Source organism: Rhagoletis pomonella, unplaced genomic scaffold (assembly GCF_013731165.1).
Source record: "Rhagoletis pomonella isolate Grant_MI unplaced genomic scaffold, Rhpom_1.0 Rhpom_scaffold_00010, whole genome shotgun sequence".
NCBI lineage: Eukaryota > Metazoa > Arthropoda > Insecta > Diptera > Tephritidae > Rhagoletis > Rhagoletis pomonella.
Window position 1 is genome coordinate 33,526,446 of NW_023458564.1, and position 21,294 is coordinate 33,547,739.

General features: G+C 35.3%; 1 protein-coding gene across 1 annotated transcript in view; it reads right to left on the bottom strand.

Moving 5' to 3' along the window:
* The window catches only part of LOC118746259, a 29,742-nt gene extending 15,246 nt beyond the window's left edge, over positions 1-14,496 (bottom strand). The window contains exons 1-2 of the mRNA XM_036480094.1: positions 13,740-14,496; positions 6,093-7,177 (exon numbers count right to left, since the gene is read on the bottom strand). Of these exons, the coding sequence (XP_036335987.1) occupies positions 6,093-6,732 (640 nt within the window). The 5' untranslated portion in view covers positions 6,733-7,177; positions 13,740-14,496. The remainder of the gene's footprint in view (positions 1-6,092; positions 7,178-13,739) is intronic.
* Between the last annotated feature and the right edge of the window lie 6,798 nt (positions 14,497-21,294).

Sequence of the window (21,294 nt, forward strand, 5' to 3'; positions counted from 1 at the left end):
CAAAACAACAAAAGCTGCTGGTAGGCTGTTGCTTTACGGGAAGCTGGCACACTCATGGAAAATCAGCTGAAGCCCACCTTTTACCTCGATTCATTTTAAGCAAACGTTTCATTGCTACTTTTCCACAAAATTCGGCGCTCGAAGCGTTCAAAGTCAATTTGGTGCGTGACGCTGTTGCCGTGATAGCAGCAGATAACCGCGTCCTTGGTGTCATCGGAGGTATTACTGTTGCATATCAACCCCTCGAGTTGTTACTCCGCATATCGTCCCCGACTTCAGGCCATTTGCATCACTTTGAAACCACCCCCAACTAGATCAAAATATACAAAAGCCTGCGCTCGTGTGCGAAAACTACGGTGTATAAAAAGATAAAGTATATACACGTGTGTGTGTCTGTTTATATGTACATACATATGTACATTTGCATGTGAATATATTAGTAAGCCCGCGAGCATTTGCATCTGAGTGTTGCTCGTGTAAAGGCTTGTTCGCGTTTATTTACTATGCAGCTGTGAAAATATGAATTGTATGCGAATATTTTGCATAATTTCGGAGCGATTAAAATAGTGTTCTGCCACGCGAGGCCTACTGGCCGCCCCTCAGAGTGCTTGAGTGACCTAATCTGCATACAAGCGAGTATGGTTTCAAAATAAATACTTTTTCCGCACCGTTACTTGCCTCCGCTTTCATTTACGACTACGTAGCGTGGCTGTGCCGAAATAATAATGTATGAAATTCTCGTAGCATCCACGGCGCTGTGGTATGTATTCGCCCACATACCACACGTTGCGGCATCGGTTATTGAAACTGCCAAAGCTTATTAGAACTTAATTTAAACAAATTCACGTTGCAATCACACCCCTACTAGCCTCAAATTTTGTACTAATGGTATCCTGGTTGGCAAAAACTAGCACATCATTAATGATGTTCAAAAACTCACACATTGGCGCATCCTTTGGTTTTGGGGCCTGCTTGTTATTAATACTTATATTGATTATTTAAAATTGGTCAGGAAAACTACGTTGAAATATCCAAATACCTTTGAGTCCTATGCGAGCCATAAAATCATCAGCCTTAATGATCGATTCATTTGAATAGTAATATATGTATGTTAGACCGGATCAATCCCCAACGCCGACATTTTCTCAAAGTCAGCTTTCGAATTTAGGCGGAGGGGATTTTAAATTATGTATAAATGAGAAGTGAAATCGGGCATAGTCGTTGTGTCGTGGGCCTTGCGACGTCTATTACAGCTGCCATGTTAAGGAGCGCGAATCAAGTGTGGGATTTGTGGTGGGAGAGAGCGTCTAACCGCAAATCCGCATCAAAGCAAGCTTCTTCAACATGTCGCTAATCTGTGCCCATGAACCTACGGAAGAGAAGAGCGTGGCGTCCAAGCATCTTTTCTATGAGCGCTTGAAGCGCACATACGAGCGCTGCCCCCGCCATGATATTAAAATCCTGCTTGGCGACGTCAATGCCAGGGTGGTGATCAGGGATGCCGTTTGGATCTAAAAAGATCCAATTGGATACATTTTTAGGCGAATTTTTGCGGGATACTTATTTTTTCCGGTGAGTATAAATGTGGATACTTTTTTAAATAGGCCAAAATTTTATATTTCCTATAAAGTTTTTTTCGTTCAAAAATCGATTTTCGTTAAAGATAGTAGAAAGTATTACGTTTTCTGAACGTATAAAGAATCGCTATTAAGCGTGAAATTAAAGCATTTTATTTTTTGTGAACGAAGCAATGAACATATGAAGAGATCTCACCAAAATAGGTATAAGCGCAATTGCTTTAATTATCTTAAAAGGATGCTTTAAGCAAGATCTTAATATATATACATATCGTCGTTTAAAGTACAAAACCGCGTATCAACAAAATGCAAAACCGCGTATGTGCCGTTGCATAAATTATTTTCTTCGCATTTCTGGCTAGTATATTTCAGGGCGAATGGATAAGGATTGAGCTTGTGTGAGCAAATCCTATTTTTGGCAGCAAATGTCAGTTACGCGGTTTTGCAGAATGACGATACGCGGTTTTGTACATTAAACGACGATATACATATATAAAGTAAATTATACTCTTTCTGTAGTAATATCTTTCATATCACATATTTTCATTTGTTAATTTAAAAAGAAAGAGTATTTCAATGCAGTTCAAAAAACTAAATTTGATTTATTTAAGGAGACTTTTATGAATTTTACTGAAAAGACTTTAAATACACTAAAAAAATTGTATTTATTTGCGCATATTAAGAGAGGTAACCAGTTTCCTCTTTTAATGTGTGCAAATTCGCACGCCGTGTAATAAAATTAATCATTGCCTGTTTATTCTTACATACCAAATTTGTCGCAAGTGCAAAATTACACATAAAATGTTTAAATAAGGTAATGTTTATTATTAGTAGGAAATGAGTAGTCCACTTGCAAACAGCGTTATGTGATTTTATAATAGAAAGCCATAAATTTGAAAAAGTGACTACAACAACAAGTAACATTTAAATTGAATCTTTTTTATTATTACCTGAAAATTTGGATAAATTGGAGCCTTATAAAATTTGTAACATAACATAACATGTCATAAGATAACATTAAAAGTCTATACGACCTTTCTAAGCTTTCTAAGTTCATCAGAAGATTGATACTTTTGAAAGTTCATAAATAAGTATGATAGCGACTTTTGGAAGAAGACTTAACATTTGATGCTATTTTTTTCAGAATATAAAAAGATTTTGCACTCTGTTGTTAGTGGACATGAAACTACTTTAAATACTGGTACGTAATCCGCCAAAAACTAAGAATCGAAAAAATTTTACACAGCGCACTTTGCAAGTAGGCTACTCAAATGTATTTGTAGTTTGAAAATTTTTGCAATTTTAAACATTCTATATATGTGTATTTATGTGTATGTTTTAAAGATCCCAAGTTCAAAATCAAATACTGAACATCTTATACGTATATTTATACAGATTCTTGTTGAAAAATAGATACTTTTCAGTAGTAGTTTTACATGCTCTTTTTAGAGTGTATTTGCTACTTATTATATTTACTTTGCAAAATACTTATGCACAAAAAATGTACTTTATAAATTGAAATTACAAATGCTTGATTTTATGCACATGTATTCCAAGTCCTTAGGATGGGTTAAATTATGTCTTTTTCATGAAAATGTTTGGTTTTCTTACAAATTATGAGATGTATATGTAACAAAAAAAATTGGATACACTTGGATACATTTTTGGGTTGGTCAGGGGTACATTTTCTTGAGACGGCGCGGCAGCACTGGTGGTGATGTGACCGAATACTCTTCGGGCGTTCATTACAATACGTATTCGTTTCTAAATTGTAATGCACATTGTAAGCAGACAACCTACTCGTACATGCCACTTTTTGCATATGGAAATGACAACATATCGTGTAAAGGCATATTAGATTAATTTCATTACATATCAGTTGCACGTGCATACGAAATAGAAGGTTTCTATTTTCATCTGACATGCAGATAGAATCATCTGTGTTTATTTTATTTCGTTTTTGTTGATTTTGAACAGTTAATCAAAAACTTTGAACTTGACAGACAGAGGCAATTACATATGTATGTATCGAAACAGTCACATTTACAGATGGAAATACATATCGTGTAAGAACTCTTTTAAAGCCGGTTACTCAATGTCTGGTTAACACTAATCTGCGGTTAAACATCGTTATCGACGTCTTCGACTCCATACAGACAACAGGGTAACGTCGGTAACGTCGATAACTATATTTAACCGGAGATTCCAGATATTGCTAAGTCCACTTTTCCTAAGAAATTATATTCTGATGCAAGAAGTGGGAACAATTGAAAATACATTGTTTTCTAAATATTTAACTACCTACGTACATATTTTATTTAAAATCACTTCTATTCAGTTATACGGAAAGAATACAAAAACTTTTCATCAACATCATGGAATTTTATACATTTGGTGTGGTTTTAGCTTAGAATGTGAGAAGTCTTGTATTTGAATTTTTGCAAAATAAATGGTTGAAGAAAATTAGTTGGAAAGATTTTTATTCTCTTTTACAAATTTGAAAAATTTGACTTAGGAAATTGCTACTATAATCTAGCAAGATGTACACATACATACACATATTATATTTGGATTGTTGTTGGAACGTTTTAATGCTCAACGGTAATTGCATTGCATATTTGGAATTAAAACTTTTACATACATATGCGAATTAAGTCCTTAAATGGTCTATTAGAAGAAAAAACTGCTCACCCGTACGCTCCAAAGTGTGAACGTTCACATTCATTTGGTCAAGCTTATTTTTATGGTAACTACCATACATTTTGAAATTGGCCATAATTGCAAATGCTCCGAAGTACTATGTACATATTTGAAAGCAATTAAAAGTTAAAGTGCTTATGGATTAAAAGGATTTTGAAAATGTTAAAATTTCAGAGTCGCTATTAAAACACATTTTATTAGAACAGTTTCTGCAACATAACCAGGAAAATGTAGTGGTTGCAATTTAACGTTTTTCAACAAAACTCCAATGCTAAATTAAAAATATGGACTTTCTTTAACTTCGTATGCATGGCCGTATGTATGTAAATTCACATTAGGGTGCCCATCGAATTTTTCTTTTGAATTTTTATTGCGTATGTACCGGCCTTTCAGATTTTTTGAGCAGTGTGTCTAAGCAATTCATTAATATTTATTCAAAATTGATATATGCAATCGCTCTTTAGCAAAAAAGTGGTTCAAGAAATTTTAGGAAAATGGGGGTGGCACCGCCTACTTGTATGATATATGCGTATCTCAAAAACTACTTGACCAGGCACCGTCTTGAATATTTTTGATTTCGGGCAAAACCTACTCCCCCTAAAATATCCCAGCAAAAACTTTTCATTTTTTGGGAAGGACTTATTTTTGTATCTATGGAGCAATGCAATACAAGTCGCCTCAAGACAATTTTCAAAAAGTTAAACGTTTTTCTGGGATAGCTAGCTTTGAGTTTTCTGAAATTACCGTTACGCTGGTGAGGCCTGTGGTTTTTGTCCGATTTCAAAAATGTTCAATATGGCCCTTAAGAAGCCCAAGCGAAACGTGTATACTAAATTTGGTCGAGATCGGTCAAGGCGATGCCACCCCCATTTTCATAAAAAATGTTTAAAAACCCATTGTTTGCTAACAACGATTGTATATATCAATTTACAATAAATATTGATGATTTCCTTAGCCACACTGCTCAAATAATCTGAAAGTACGGTACATACGCCGTATAAACTCAAGGCCGTATTAAGGAAAAGTTGCCTAACTTCGACAGGTTTTATGCGATTGCAATAAATGGGTGTCAGTTTATTTGAAAATAGATTTAATTTCAGATAGTACTACATATTTAAAAATTGTGGAAATAAGTGATGGTCAAAACTTAAAAAAGTACGAAAGAATGTTTTTGTTTTTTGGTTTGCCCAATGAAAAATCCCGATAATCCAAGTGTGACAAAAGCTCTCTAAACATCATTTTAAAGGCCTATAAATTCTCTTCTCACAACATGTTCGATCTTTAAAATTGAATGAAAACTAGTCATTCAAAAACTGATAAATCTACAAAACCGTACTTTCTGACCTAAAATGACAAGTTGCGACCTCTAAATGATTTAAAAAATAAATCTATAAAAATAGGAAATAATATTTCTGATAAAAAGGAACAAGGGGGTAGGGTCTTGAAACTTCTAATTTTTTTTTCGATGGGCACCCTAATACACATAGTTATCTAAAAATTTATTTATATAGATATGTATGTATGTACATAACTGCATCCGTCGAATAGACCGAACATTCCCCACTCCAGACACTCCGGAGTCTTAATGCCGCCCATCCGGCGCATTTATCTAAACTGAGACAAATATTTTGGTGGGAGTTATAAAATGCTTCATGATTTTCTTGGGGAAGCACATATTTCTATTGGGGGGATTAGTTCGCAAATTGCTTATTTATGTGTGTTTGTATTGTATGTACATATGTATATACATATATATGCACATATGAATATAATGAAAATAATAATATACGTTATGAGACATAAAATTACGCTTACCTTCGTTATCTTGTGAATTCAAATCACTCAACACAGTTCCAGAAAGTGATGTGACCACTGCTCCTGCTTCTCGGACCGCCATTGGTGTCAACGGTTTTTTATCTGTAGCCGATTGTGCTGCGGCGGCACTACGTCTTTGCTTCTCTTTTGCATTCATTTCGACCAAAGATTGGGCGGCCGACCACTCGAGGCGTTTGCAGAATTCCAAATCACTTGCTGCTCCCTCCAATTCCAAATCGATGCGATCAACGCTAATAGTGCCATTTATATGTTTTTTGCTACCTCCATCTGTGATATTGTCCCAGTTGCTGCGTTTACATGTATTCTGCGACAAGGGTGCCAGTGGTGCTACCTTAGCGGTTGTGTGCAATGCTGACACTGGTGAGGGTTGCGTTACACCAGTTTTTCTTACCACCAAAATACTTGATTGCTGCTTTGGAGGCGTTGTTGGTATTTTTTGGGGCATCACAGACTTTCCCTTGCCCGCTGCGTTCACTGCTGGATGCTGGGCCCTCACAGCCGACGACAATTGCCGACTTGTTGATCGTGGTCGCGCCGATGAATTTTTGGTGTAGCTGAGTGTGGCCCCAGGCGTGATGATGATTTTATTACTCGAAGGTCGCATGCATTCGACAGACATTTTGTGGGAAACGTTTGCCTTAGAACCTTCAAATGGGGCCGTAACTCACTTCTGCACATTAAAAGAATCAAACTATTCTGTTATCTACTTGCGCGCGTATAACTCGTCGTAGCCAAATTTTAATTATTATTTTTTGAGTAAAGTTAATTCATAATTTTCAAACGTTTTTAACGCCTTTGATGCTTTAATTTTTTTGCTATATCTAAATTTTTAAAATTTTCCTTTTCGCTCACAGTTGAGTATTGCTTCGTTGTATCGTTGACATAATTTTCACGTTAAATTTTTGTCGTTGTTTTCTTGCTTTATTAATATTGCTTGTTGTCCATTTTATATTAAAAGTGTTTGCCCATAGTTATCTCTCTTTTATGGCAGAACCAGTGGGCGGTGTAAAAAGTGATTTTTAAATTTATACGCTGGTAGGTAAGTGCGGTGATGGTACAGTATCCTGAAATTGATTTTTTTTTTTTAATTCTTGTTGGCTTTTGAAAAGATGTATCGGAAAATATAAGAGTATTTGCTTACAAAAATATACAGGACTAGCAGTCCCAACAGACCCTTTGCTGCCTAAAATTACTTACTTACTGGTCTATAAAATGGCAGCACTTTGCAGCTGCATTCAAAAAATTCCTGGTTTTAGTTAATAACGGGGTGAACAGTTTTGTTACTCGATGCCTTTCGTCTTGGCTATTTACCGGCCTGTTTTGCATTGGTCAAAAATATGTTGTTACCGGTAAGTAGAGTTCCTGCCATTTTTTTATGGTTTCGTATTCTGCGCGCTCTTGTGGCCGGTAAATTTTGTTACCAGCTCATAGGCAGGTAACAAAATATTGCTCTGTGTAATATGCCACACCAAAATTTCTACAAAACTTTATAGCTGAATAAATCAAAACGGTTCCAAGGTACCTAGAATTGTGATTAGAAGAAGTGGTGTAATTTTTTTTGGTAACACAATTTTCCGGTTACCGGGTGGTTCGGTATCAAACAGAATCGCCTGTTACTGTTCATAATACAAACAACGCGGATAGCTTGAAAATGAGCGATCAGCGACTTAGGTTGGCAGCAAGAGAAGTAGATTTCTAAGCGTTTAAAATTAAACTAAAAACTATTTGGTGTTATGGGTGTAAGTGGGCTTTCCTGTAGATGACATTATTCCTCAGCCTTTTAATGGCAAAGTCATGTATTCAACAGAAGATTAACAGCCTTATTGAAGTGAAACTTCTTAAGCGGCGGTTGGTTGGTTGGTAGTAAATTGCCAAATTCAAAGGAAATTGCACACGGAAATGGTGCAACGGAAGTGATACAACGGAAATGGTGCAACGGAACTGGTTGGGGCTGAAACAAGTGCTTCTTGTGTGTATGCATATGGTATTAATTTAACAAAAATTTGCTAATAAAAGATTAAAGAATAACACTTAGAAAAAGACCAATACAATAAGTAAAGGTGACTACGTACATAGATAAAAAAGGGATAAAGGCAAACAACGTTAAAAGTTAAAAACAAAAACAAATGTGCGTAAAGATAAAGGCAAAAATGAAGACAAAGGTAAATTTAAACACGTTACTTATATATATAAGGGCAAAGGTGAAGGGGAATATGTAGATGAAGAAAATGATAAACATCAAAGTAAAGACAAAGAGGAGGATGAGGATACCGATAAAAGTAAAGATGAAGGTAGGGGAAGAAAGATTAAAATAAAGGTAATTATAGAGAAAAGGATATAGATAGAGACACAGAGACTCAATCTGGGAACTATTTTGGGATTTTAAAGATTTTCGGTATACTCGGGACCTACCGATAAAATAATCGATATTTTTATCTGTTTTGTTATCGATATTTTATCGATTTTTTGTCGAAATTTTTATCGATATTAACAATTTTGCTATCGATATTTTCGGAACCTATCGATATATTAGTCGATATTTTTTATCAATTTTGTTATCGATATTTTTATAGATTTGTTATCGATTTTGTAATCGATGTTTTCATCTACTAACTTTAATTTAATTAGAGATATTTTTTATAGATTTTGTTATCGTTATTTTTATCGATTTGGTTATCGATATTTTTTGATTTTTTTTTATCGATTTTGTTATCGCTATTTATCGATATTTATCAACTTTGTTATCGCTATTTATCGATTTTGTTATCGATATTTATTGATTTTGTTATCGATTTCTATCGATTTTGCTATCCATGTTTAAAGATTTTGTTATGGATATTTTTATCGATTTTGTTATGAATATTTTTATCGAGTATCTAATAAATTTTGCTACCAATATTATTATCGATTTTGCTATCGAAATTTTTATCGAATTTTTCATTGATTTTGTTATCGATATTTTTATCGGTTTTGTTATCGATATTTTATTGGATGTTACTATCGATTTTGTTATCGCTATAGTATAAAGATAAAAATTAAGATAAAGGAAAACAGAATAACAAAAATGTAATTAGAACGAACAGCGGTAGAGGTAGGGATCTGGATAGAAAAAAGACTAAGAATATAACCTTAAGCAAAAGCAGATGTATGTATGTATGTACATATGTCTGTATGTATATTGGTTATGAGACAAAATAGATATGTATGTAACGTAAGTTTCACTACTCCAGTATGGCCCAGGCGCACTTACTTTTTTATCTATATATCTCGAACGATAGGCCGCACGAACAATTTGTCTGCAGACGTCATCGTTTCTCCTTGAAGTTTTGTAACTCTATCGTTCGTCTTTGTGTGAATTGAGCTCGTCTCGGTTACATTGAATGTTGTTGGTGCGACCTATCGTTCCAGATAGATAATAAGGCTGTGAGTGATAGCAGTCCGGGAAAAACATTTTTCTAGAGAACAAGTTCAGCGATAAGCATTCTTATTATTCTTTCATTAGGTACCAATATTTCACAAAAATCACATATTGAACTCATTTTAATTTTTTAATTTTTTGATAGGTAGCAACTCTGTCCAGAAATATCTACGGGTTGTTCAAATCGCTTTTGTTTGATACCAATATTATAATATTTCACTGAACCTACAAATGAACATGCACATTAAAGTACTTTTCGTATTTTTGACTATTTAGAAAATACCTTGCGTGCTTGGCTGTGTCTTAGAAGTATTTTTGTGTCCTTACTCCCAACAAAAACTCTTATAGTCTCATTTATAAAAATATGAAGTGAGATTTTCAAATAAATTTTCGATTGATTTCTGAAGCACTTTCCGCGCAGCGTAACACGCGGGGTATTTCCTAGTGAAGATAATTCCGAATCAATTTGAGGAATTATCGCCAAGAAGAGAGATTGTGGGAGTTCCCCTGACCACTTGTGGACTACTCTTGGGAGGGTGGACCGGACACGGTCAAGGGATCTCTCGATTCTAGTGGGTGTACTGACAGGACAATGTCCTATTGGGGTTCATGCAGTGAGATCAAATATCTTATCGGACCCCCTCTATCGCTATTCATGCTCTCTGACAAGTCCGGAGCAGCTCTCCGTGATTAATATTGGCCTCTTGCGAAACTTCGTTCTCGGCACTCAGTGATTCTCACTCTAACTTAGCAGTTACCATTCGCAGTGGTATCACAAAGGGCCAATTTTCACGGTCTAAGTGAACCCCCTTCAAGGGGAAGCCATCTAACCTAGGAACTTATTCGGTATTTTAATTAAAATTTTTTTATTTAATTTATTATTTATTTATTTATTATTTCATTTATTTAAATAATAAAACTCTTTTAATTTTATTTTTAAATTTAATATTCTTTTATTTATTAGTTTTTATTGTTTAAAATATACAGTGACTCAAACGATTGACGAAATGCTGATTTTTTTTAATATTCGTAATGATTTTCAAAATAAATTTTATATTGTTTAGGTTAAAGGCAATATTAGGCAAATTAGTTTGGCAAAATTTTTTTTTAGAAAAATAGCAAAAAAACTTAACTCGAAAAACATGATGCATATTTAAAAAAAATAGGCACGTGATCACTTGTTTGATTCACTGTATTTTTTTTTTTAATTTCACTTAATCTTGCAGCATAAAAATCAGCAATGACAATTGCCTTACGAAAGACTATTGTCTTTTGACCAAGGGAGAGGGTGTTTTAGCAAAACTATGACGAACTTTCTCACAAAACTTAGCGAGGATCTCGTATATTTAAGAGCATATTTTGTTTACTTATCGAGCTTTTTAAAGCGCTTAAAATCAGTGTTTTTATGCGTATTTTATAGCCCTGGTTATGACATACATTCGTCAAGAAAATGCCAAGAAGCTATTTAATTAAAGAAATTCTCGTGATTCGATCTCATATTTGTAGTTGTTTTATATACATACATGTATGTATTATATAAATACACATATGGATACGTATGTATGTATGTAAGCAATTTAGTTGACGAGTGAAGCTACAAGTTCCGGCTGCTTTCGTGTGTCAAAATATATACTATATTTAATACAATACACGTGTGTCGAATCATTCGGCTACATGCATACTTACACATTTACTTATGTATATAAGATATTTACAAAAACGCCTACATACAGTATCGGTCATATCAGTCGCATGCTATTGCAAAGTGATATTGTTTGTAAGTACTATTATTTATTTATTTTTAAGAATACATAAACCCAAGTTTAAAACTTTATAGAAAACTAGCAGACCCGGCGAACTTCATCCCGCCCAAAATAATTTTTTTGTATTGAAGAATTTTGGTCCAACATTTGCACCAAGAGTTCACGTTCATGATTTTCAGTGACGCATTTATCTTCTAATATTACGGTTTGGTGGTTGTGTGGAAGGCATATTTCCATTGCCGTCTTAAATAACCTAGCAAAAGTGTATATGCATACAAAGATACGTAATAGATTCAGTGCGTTTGAAAGGCACCACGCCCCTATTCAAATTGCCGAAATTTCCTCTAAGAGTATGTGACTGACTGATTTCTTATATCTCCATACCATGTTTGAGTACTCTACCATGAACATTTCCGGAGAAATTCCATTTTGTCAATGTATTGTGTACTTGAGTGCCGTTTTTGTAAATGTGTCGGGTACATGTTTATTTATAAACGTATGTGTTCCTTTTCTTTCGTACGTGTTTACGTTGATATATCTGTACTGTAGTGTTTTCGGACGGTACTAGCTCTTACTGCAAATATAGGAGTATTACATATATGCCTAGCGGTATGAAATATGCTTTACATCCGATTGTCATACCAACCATATATACACAACAATTTTTATAAAGATAGGCCGTGACATGACATTTTTATATATTAGAGTTCAACAAGTTTTCATCCGTATTTCAAACTTTTTTCTCAGAAATGCTAGATTTTTTTTAGTATAAAATTTTATATTTCACGTAATTTTAGTTTAATAATGTGCAAGTTTCAGGTGGCTATTAATTACCGTTACTTTTTTCATATTTTTTTTGTGTCGGTGTTGGTTGATTTTTTTTTTTATCGCATTCATATAACGAATGCACATAATTTATTTTTATATGGAAGAAAACCAGGACAACTTGGGCAAGAAAAAAATTAAAAAAAATCCGCGGTAATTTTTTGCCACTTGAAAATTACACATTATCGCACTAAAACTGTATACTCCAAAAAATTCTAACACTTCTGAGAAGAAAATTTTAAATATGAATTTTTAATGTTTTGTAAAGTTTTAAACTTTTAATATGGGTTTATTATGAGAATGAATTTTTTTAAATAAAAAATACTTAAAAATAAATAAATAAACATTGGTGGCAAACAATATCACTCTGAAATGGGACGCTATTTATATGACCGATACTGTATCTACATTTAATAAATACCTGTTCCAGGTTTGCGTTCTAGTTAATCTAACTACATATGTACGTAAGCGATTCGATTGTTAATTTTTTAGTGTTTTACTTGTAACTAGGCATCGACATTTGTAGATTTTACTTCATTCATTTGCACAAATGTACATATGTATGTAGATACGAGTATGCATACTATATATGCGTATTAGCTGAAAACATTTGGGCTACGTGTGAAGCCAACAACTTTCGTCATTACTCTTCAGGTGGTTGTGCGGCGAGAGCAAAGCAACAGAGCGGTATTTTACCTCAAAGTGGTTTGGAAGAAAAGTGTATATATGTAAATGCATAGCTACATATGTTTGTATGAAAAATATATCGCGTGTTGTTCCAAATGTCCAACCAATCTTAGCATAGCAATGATTATATTACTCATATAGACACATATACATATATGTATGTACGTGCGTACATATTCAATCGCATATGTACACCCACATATACACTTGTAAATTTCTTCTAAAAGCGCTGTTTAATATTTATACAAAGCAATTGCTGCTTGGCAACACGAAATATTGAAATCATTGCTTGCCCTCGAAGCCTTTTCAAATAATTATATCCTTTTTAAGTAAATATGTATATACACACGTTCACACATAGTTTTTAAGCTGCCTAGCACGAATGATTAATTGTTAGCTTTGTAGCCTTGCAATGCGGATGTTTGTGTCTTTTTCGGTATTTTACACCAACTCGGACTTCAATTTAATTACTGGGTTTTAATATTTCATACGTATATTTTTGGAAAGCTACAATTTCTTGATATTTATTAGAGAAAAATTACAAAAATAGTTGAAATTTTATACGATTTCTTGTCACTTTAGATTTTCGTACACTCCAACATCGTTTCGATAGTAGTTGGCTTACTGCCAAACCTGCTAAAAATGAATGGCAATGCCGTGCTACCGCCTTCGTGTGGCGAGCAGTTACGAATTCTTTCTTTCTCAAAGAGATTCCCTGACTTCTCTCAACGATTTGCCCGCGGTGTTGCGCCTAAATTGCGGCAACAGGAACGCACATATACACCCAAATCGAGAAATTCTCAAAAGATACAAAAAAAAAAAAAACTATAGCACACAACAACAATAACAGAAGTATTAAGTAATCGCTAAGTGAAACATATAGTGCCTTGCTCCACTTATTTCCATTTAGAATAATTTTGAAATGTTACTCACTTTGGTCTTGCTTCCATCGAATTGTTGACCGCCGATTTTAGTTTGAGAATCAAACAACTACATCACAATTGCCACCACTAACGAGCAACTTATCCCACGTCTTCTCTATATTTACTTATTTTTCATTTTCATTTTGGCTTTTTGTCCTTCGTTTTCAGACTTTCTCTTTCATCCGCTTGCACCTTTAGTTCTATAGCTTTCCACTCTCTTTTTGCATTTTTCACAATTGTTAATATTTTGTTTGCTGTGCTTTTTCTTCACGTCACTTTTGTGTTTCTTCAGCGAAAAATCCGTAAATTGGTCGGATAGCAACAGCAAAATAACTGAAAGTCTATACCACTTACTTTTTTCTACACGCAATTACTTTGAATCATATATGTACATAAATGATCGATTTAGAGTGGATTATAGTAGCAAAAAGTTTTCGAAAGAAGAATAGAGGGGAATTGGGACGATGCAGAAGAGTTTATCATCATGTAACTTAACGATTTTTGCAGGTGCTCGCAGGTCAGGATCAAAATCAGTAGTTCTACTTTCCAAATACAGTATAATCGCGTTTCGCATAGAGCTCCAATAGAAGATAGAGTTGATAGTTAATTTGAGGCGAAAAGAGTTCAGCTTAGTTTTTGAGTTAAGTTCAGTTCACAGTTGATTAGAGTTCACAAAAATTAGACAATGAAGAAAAAAAATGTAAAAGTTGAATAATAATATTTTTTCCTGTAGCGCACAATACACTGCTGATGTGCGTCAGATTTTGACGTACCACTCCCTTCTACTGGTGCGACAAAAAGTCGCTAACGTTCGCCAAACTCGAAACCAAAAACATTCGAATTATTCCTTCGGCAATTCATTGCCTACTACTGGGCGCAAGAAGCGCTCTTTTTTCTCTCAGAGCGTACTCAATTTGCATAAAATTTGTACTTGTAGCCATTGGACTTCGAGTTGGAATTTGTGAGCAAACGTTATTTGTGGTTCTTGCAACACTCTAAAGGAGCAACATGTAAAATTATAGCTTTCGGCATTGCTCTCACACGCGGAGCGAAATTTAAAAGTGTTCCACATGCGCTTATATAGTTGTCCATGTGCACGTTTGTACATGCTTACCGTAATTTATAATGGTAGCATTAGGTTTTTCTCCCTGCTGTGAATCGGTGGCGGTGGTTTTCTTTTTTGATAGGTGATTAAATGGCGGCAAATGGTGTTGACAAATACACTAGGGTTTCTCGTTGAAATACACTGCAAACAATTTTAAGTGCATACCGCTCGGTTAACTCTCCACCTGCTTGAAAGGTTTTAAGTTAAATTTTTTCTCATTAGTGATACAATTTTTTTTGCTTCGCATATTGCCTATGCTACTGTAGGTGTGTATATACCAGGGTTGTTGCGAATATTCGCATTCGCAACCGAGGAACTTCCGAGCTTTTGCGAATGCGATTACTGTGCAAGTGCACTGATAAAACGTATATCTGGCAAAAAAAAAGTTGTAGCCAACATTTTTTGCCTGTGGAGATGCTACGTTAAGACTGTCCCCCTACGTCCCCCTTCTTTCGTAATTTAAAGTCAGAGAATAAGATAATAGTCGGTATTTACAACGGAATGTATATGTCAAGGGTCTGCTGAAAAAACTGAATGCATCGCTAGTTTTTTTTTCTCCTTTTTCTTAGAAAAGTGTAATTTTTTTCTTATAAAACAAATTATGCTTATGTTCCCGTATTTCCTTTTATTAGTCTTTCAGCTCGAAAACAACAACATTTATTTAAATTTTGTGTAAATTGTCAAAATTAGCACGCATCGAAATAAAGGTAAAATGTTATGTGAATAAGTTGACAGCCAAGTTCACAAATCAAATAAGCATTAGTTCAAGATGAATTTTATATCTATTGAGCCTCCTCATATATCATTAGTATAGTACATCGTCGCTGAAATACAAAAAACCCCTAACTAACCAAAAATCTAAAATTCACTTTTTGATTGATTATGGTGCATTTCATCGAATCATAAGTCCCCACATCGTTTTAGGCAATAAAAAAGGATGTAGTTAGTTGTGGTTTTTAGCATTTCAGCGACAATGTGAAACACGCCCTTATAATATAGTACAAAGATATGTACAAAATTTTGCGTTCATTCGCCTCAAAATATCAAAACACATTCAGTGCTTGGAATGGAACAACAAAACGGATTTGTTGGCTTATGGTACCGACAGCGGTAAGTAATTAATTGTGACTGCCTGCAACTAGGAAAAGCCGAGCTCAGCTAACTAATACAACAAAACGAATTACAAGCTGTTCATTACAGGTGAACCCTTTCAAGAAGTCACCCGGGAACTAAGCAGAACGGAGACCTTTATCGTCCGTGATTCCAATAATTCAAATTATTATAAAAAACGTGGTACTTTTTTAACAAAATAACTAGGTTTTCGGGCAGATACATCCGAAATCAATCAAAAAGGAATTATTGCACCGCAATAAAAAAAGAAATATAACTGAAAGTGCTCTCAACTGGTGCAGCGCCAATCGAAAAGAATTTACTATTTTGTCAAGTTTTTCAAGTTTGTCGCCAAGGGCGAGTAGTTATTTAATGGCGCAGGTTTGATTAACGACCCGCTAAGAAACAGGCTGTAGCCCAAAAAGGGAGCAATATCACTCTTTCTTAAATACAATGTTCCTTTTTTTATTTAAGTACTAAATAAAAAACATTAAAAGTTACTAACTTTTCCATTTTTTATTTACCTAAATCACCTAATGTACTTACCAAATTATTTCTTTAAAATACATATTTAACATCCGTATTCGCATCCGCATTCGCATCCGCGGATGTCTAAAATTCCACATTCGCAACATCCCTAGTATATATATACATATATTTAAGGATGTTGAGATACTCCTAAATAAGTTACGCCCAGCACCTTCACCGAACAACGTTCTGGCCCACTCAAGCGTCCCATCTTGCAAGATAACTTATGAACACTCTGGCTGTCGTAGCGCTCTAGAATTTTGATAGCCATGCGGCGGTCAGGCTGGGCTCTTTTAACTGGGCTAGCGCACCGTTTGCGCCCAACGCTCGAAGTCTCTATACCTCTTAGAGATAGCCCTTTGCTGTTGCCGATATACCCCGAGACCGACGCAGGAGATACGGTCTGTTATGACCACACTCTTCACCTTGCTGAAGTTTCGAGCTCAGTAATATTTTGAAGTACATTTTGAGGTGTATTGAATATGGAAACCAATGGACTCTATTTCTCCAAAAGCATAACAACTTAAAATTCCCCTATTTCCTGAAGACATGCAAAACTTGTTCTTCGTTTTTGCAGTGAGTCTAAATGATTTTTGCAAGGCGATTTCAATTGTTTTTTATTGTCCAACGTTGGGGCCGCCCTTCTTTAATTTTTCGCTGACTCCTACATACATACATTCATTCGACAAATTATTATTTTTTTTATAATTATATTGAAATAATCGAATAATACTTCCTATCTCGCTAATTTGCGCCCACGCTCCGACGGAAAAGAAGGACGAAGTGTCCAAGGATCACTTTTATGAGCGCTGCTCCCGTCACGATATCAAAATCGTGCTTCGTCATTTTAATGCCAGGTGGGCAAGGAAGGTGTCTCGACGAAAGGTCCAAAAACGAACTAATGCTGATCGACTTCGCACGGGCGCGCGAACATCATGCAACATTTCTAGTATTTGCTCAGTGTACCGCTCTTTTCGAGTGGACTTAAAGCAGCCCTCGGAGCAGTCTCACGAACACCCTGCTGGCGCTATAGTCGCTGACACAACAAGTAGCCGATGAGCAACACTTTGTTGCGCTCACAAGTGGTTATTCGTGTCACATTGTACTTTTATTACTTATCTTCCCTTCGTATTTAGAAATTCTCAGTTCTCAGAAACTCTTGCACTCTCTCCATTGGAAATCGGCAAGTTGGCAAGTTCTCATGCAATATTGACAAATGACTGCTTCTGCGCATAGAAATGGCGACCTGTGTGCTTCCGGGTAGCGAAGAAAGGTTGCAACGGGAAGAGGGATGTTAAACAGGTGGTGGGCGACGAACAGCAAGCGGGTATTTGGCAGGATGGCGCGAAGGTGTGAGACCTGTAGCAATTATACCAAAGACTTGCACACACACTTGTGGATTGTTACGTATACATACATACATTGTTGTCCGCTATCGTCTGCTCCCGGCTTTTCCTTGGTGCACGAGTATCATCAAGCGTGGAAAGAATGAAATGCGATGCGGGGCGAAGTGAAGCGAGTTCCTGATGGCTGGCTGGTGCAGCGAGATGAGAGGCGACGTGTTGCTTCACTCTGTGCTAGTTAAAATTACATATATGTATGAACGTGTGTGTGTGTGTATGTGTGTGTGTGGGGATGTAAAGGTTTTGGTATTCAAACGATTTATTGTTGTATTTGCATAGGACTTTACCATGCAGTTGGCAGCACGAAACTTGTGTAAACTGCCTTGAAGTGTGCACACCTGCAATAACTATGGCCGCGGTAATGGTAGTGGTAACAGGTAATAGTAATGGTAATACTGATGATGACAGCAAAAACGGCTAACAGCAACAAACGACTATGGCGCGTTAAATCGACACGTTATTTCTACCAACAAATACTTATGCCAAGGAGCGCTGTGCTATTACGTTCTTACCTTTGTTCCGGTTGCATGTTGACTCCTGTTACTCGCAGGTTTCCGTTCCTTATCCTAATTCTATTTGTGTTGTGTATACATATACCTCCACAAACTTCTTTTTGTTTTGTGTTAAATATTTTGAGTTTTTAAGTTTTTATTTGTATTTTTATTGTTGACTGATTTTAATGAACCAAGGCCGTAAAATGATGTGTCATAATCAAAGCGTGGCAGAAACTGTGTGTTACTTCCAAACTGATTTTCTCCAGTGCTATTTCGATCAATAAATGACTTAAACATCCGACTCAGTGGGTAGGGTTTTGCGGTCCATGTACTCTCTACAACATTATAAGTAAAGGAAAATTTTAACCTCACACAGTTATATTTTCCGCTTCGTGACTAAAACAAATTGTTTTCTTCAATTTCTGAGTACCTGGGGGAAAATGTTGTTCACAACAAAAAATCTCAGTCTCTACGGAAAACGGAAAATTTTGCTCCTTACTCCCAATCTCTTCGTCTTATTGCGCCTGGTTAGGATGGAATGGTGCCATGGGTTGTGAAACTCTTTGAACTCGGTAGCCAGAGCCATCGTTCTTTCTTTGCATATACTCAGCTCTCTGAGCCTTATAGTCGTTAGTGATGCGGTGTGCATTATGTAATGATAAGCTGACCAATCGTCCGCCTTTGAGGAGGATTGTTCTCCTCAAACGTGATTTTTCCTCCTCAAAAGTATTGTCCTTCTCTGTCCTCCTTTTGAACAAAAATGTCCTCATTGTCCTCCTTTTCAAGTTTTATAGCAGTGATGAAACTTTCAAAAATTTCATTCAGAATATTATTATTTCATAATCGTATACATTTATTATATTTAAAAGGAGTTTACATTGTTCAACATTCAGTTAAATGATGTACACTTTTGATTTGATCAACCGCCTGTGAAAGCTGAACAGTGTAATTGCTTTTAGCCTTAATCAATAATATTTAATACGGCTTTCCCACTGCACGCCAATTACGTAGTTCGCTCTCTTATTCGTAATTCGCACTCAAATCACCCTTGGAATTACGTAATTCGCCATACTAAATTTTTAGAGCGAATTACTTCATTTGTTGGTAATTCAGATCCAATTACCATGAGAATTAAGAAACAAATCGCCGCCGTCTCTAATTTTTATCGCACATTTATTGAAACCAGTTCACAAGTCAATCATCATCATCGCACTTATTGTGAGTACGAAAAGCAATTACTTACATTTTGGATAAATTTTGTAGCGATTTAGGCGGCCAAAATTATTTTTATGAAAATTTTAACTCAAATTGTTTAGAAACGACGTATTACGATATTTTAAACTGAAAATGTTTAAAATAAAGTAAATAGAGTGGGAAGATGTCCAAGTGCTCGACGAAAACAACGAAAATAAAGTTGCTTGAAGTTTGACATCGATAGGCTCCATGGTATCAAGGTCCGATTATATAAACATTTATACCTGCGTGTTCGTATCGCCGAGGAGAAGGTTTATTACCTAGGTTAGAACATGGCCATTCCTTCCTGCTAAAAAATCAAATGCAATTAAATTAAATTAATTACTACGATATGGTTATCAATCGAGATTGTTTTGAAAAGGCTTTATTTCTAAACAACATGTGGGAGGATTATCGTCTGTTTAAAAATTAAATTAAACTTTGATTCAATGGAATCAGGTAACTGGGCTGCCACCTATTTAAAAATTAAATTCAATGTATATAGTAGGTTAAATTAATTATAGCAATGTGGATATGGAACATGAGATGGTTTGCCACCTGTCAAAAAATGTAATTCAATTAATTTCAGTGAATTACTACGCTAATACCAAGTCCCCACCAAAAAGTTAACCATCTCAAATCGAACTTAACCACATCGCTAACTATTGCTGTCCACACTGCGGTTTGAGGTTTATAAAACAGTACAAATGTAGACAACAGTGTTCGGAGCTCCAAAACTCGATTCAGTAGCTCGTTTCTGTAACAATTCTCTACCAAGGCGAATTGAGATATGAATTCGCCGCCCTGTTCTCTACTGCTAATTAGTAGGTGAGAATGACGTATTTTCTCTACCAGTAGAGAAATAATCGGTAGAGAAAAGTTACAGAAACGGGCTACAGGACTAAATCGCTGCAAAAGTCGGGGCAAAACAAATTTTCCGTATTCGATTGAATTTTTTATTTTCGTTTCTGACATTAATTGTTTGACTTAAATATTTTCTATTCATGCAAAAATAAGAACGCGAGGCAATGTAAGGATAATATGTTTCATATTTAGGTAATTTTTAGCATTTTCTATAAAGTAGAACATTTCTAACACTTTATTTTTTAAAGAGCAGTAGGATCTAAACCTTTTCTACTTTATATAAATTTCATTCTACATATCGTCGATGTTTTTGCAAAACTGCCCATCGCCCAATTGCAAAACCGCCTATCTTACGGCACTCAAATTTTACAGGAGAGCGAAAAAACGGTATATTCTTTGAGGGCATTGCAATGATAGGCGGTATTCTCTGTAGCTATGATTTTACAAATCTGTTGTTTTAATAACGATTTAACGATTTTTATGCATTAATATCGATGCTTGGAGTTCAGGGTTACCAAATCTCATTTTGCCACAACGGCGATTCAGGCGGTTTTGCAAAAACATCGACGATATTTTTTTTAGCAACTTAAGTAAAGTTCTGCAATTTCTACAGCCATACATCAAAAAATAACGAGGTTACTTTATTGACGCATTGGTATGAAAGAATTTCTTTTTAACAGTAAGATTTGGCTAACTTTCAATTTTTTTACTGAAACCGGTGGTGAACACTCAAAAAACGGCCCTAAGAGGGGCATAAAATGAATGCAAAAAAATGGAATAGATTTGTAGTCAAGCGGAGTAGATTTCAAATTTTTTCAAAAATTGGAG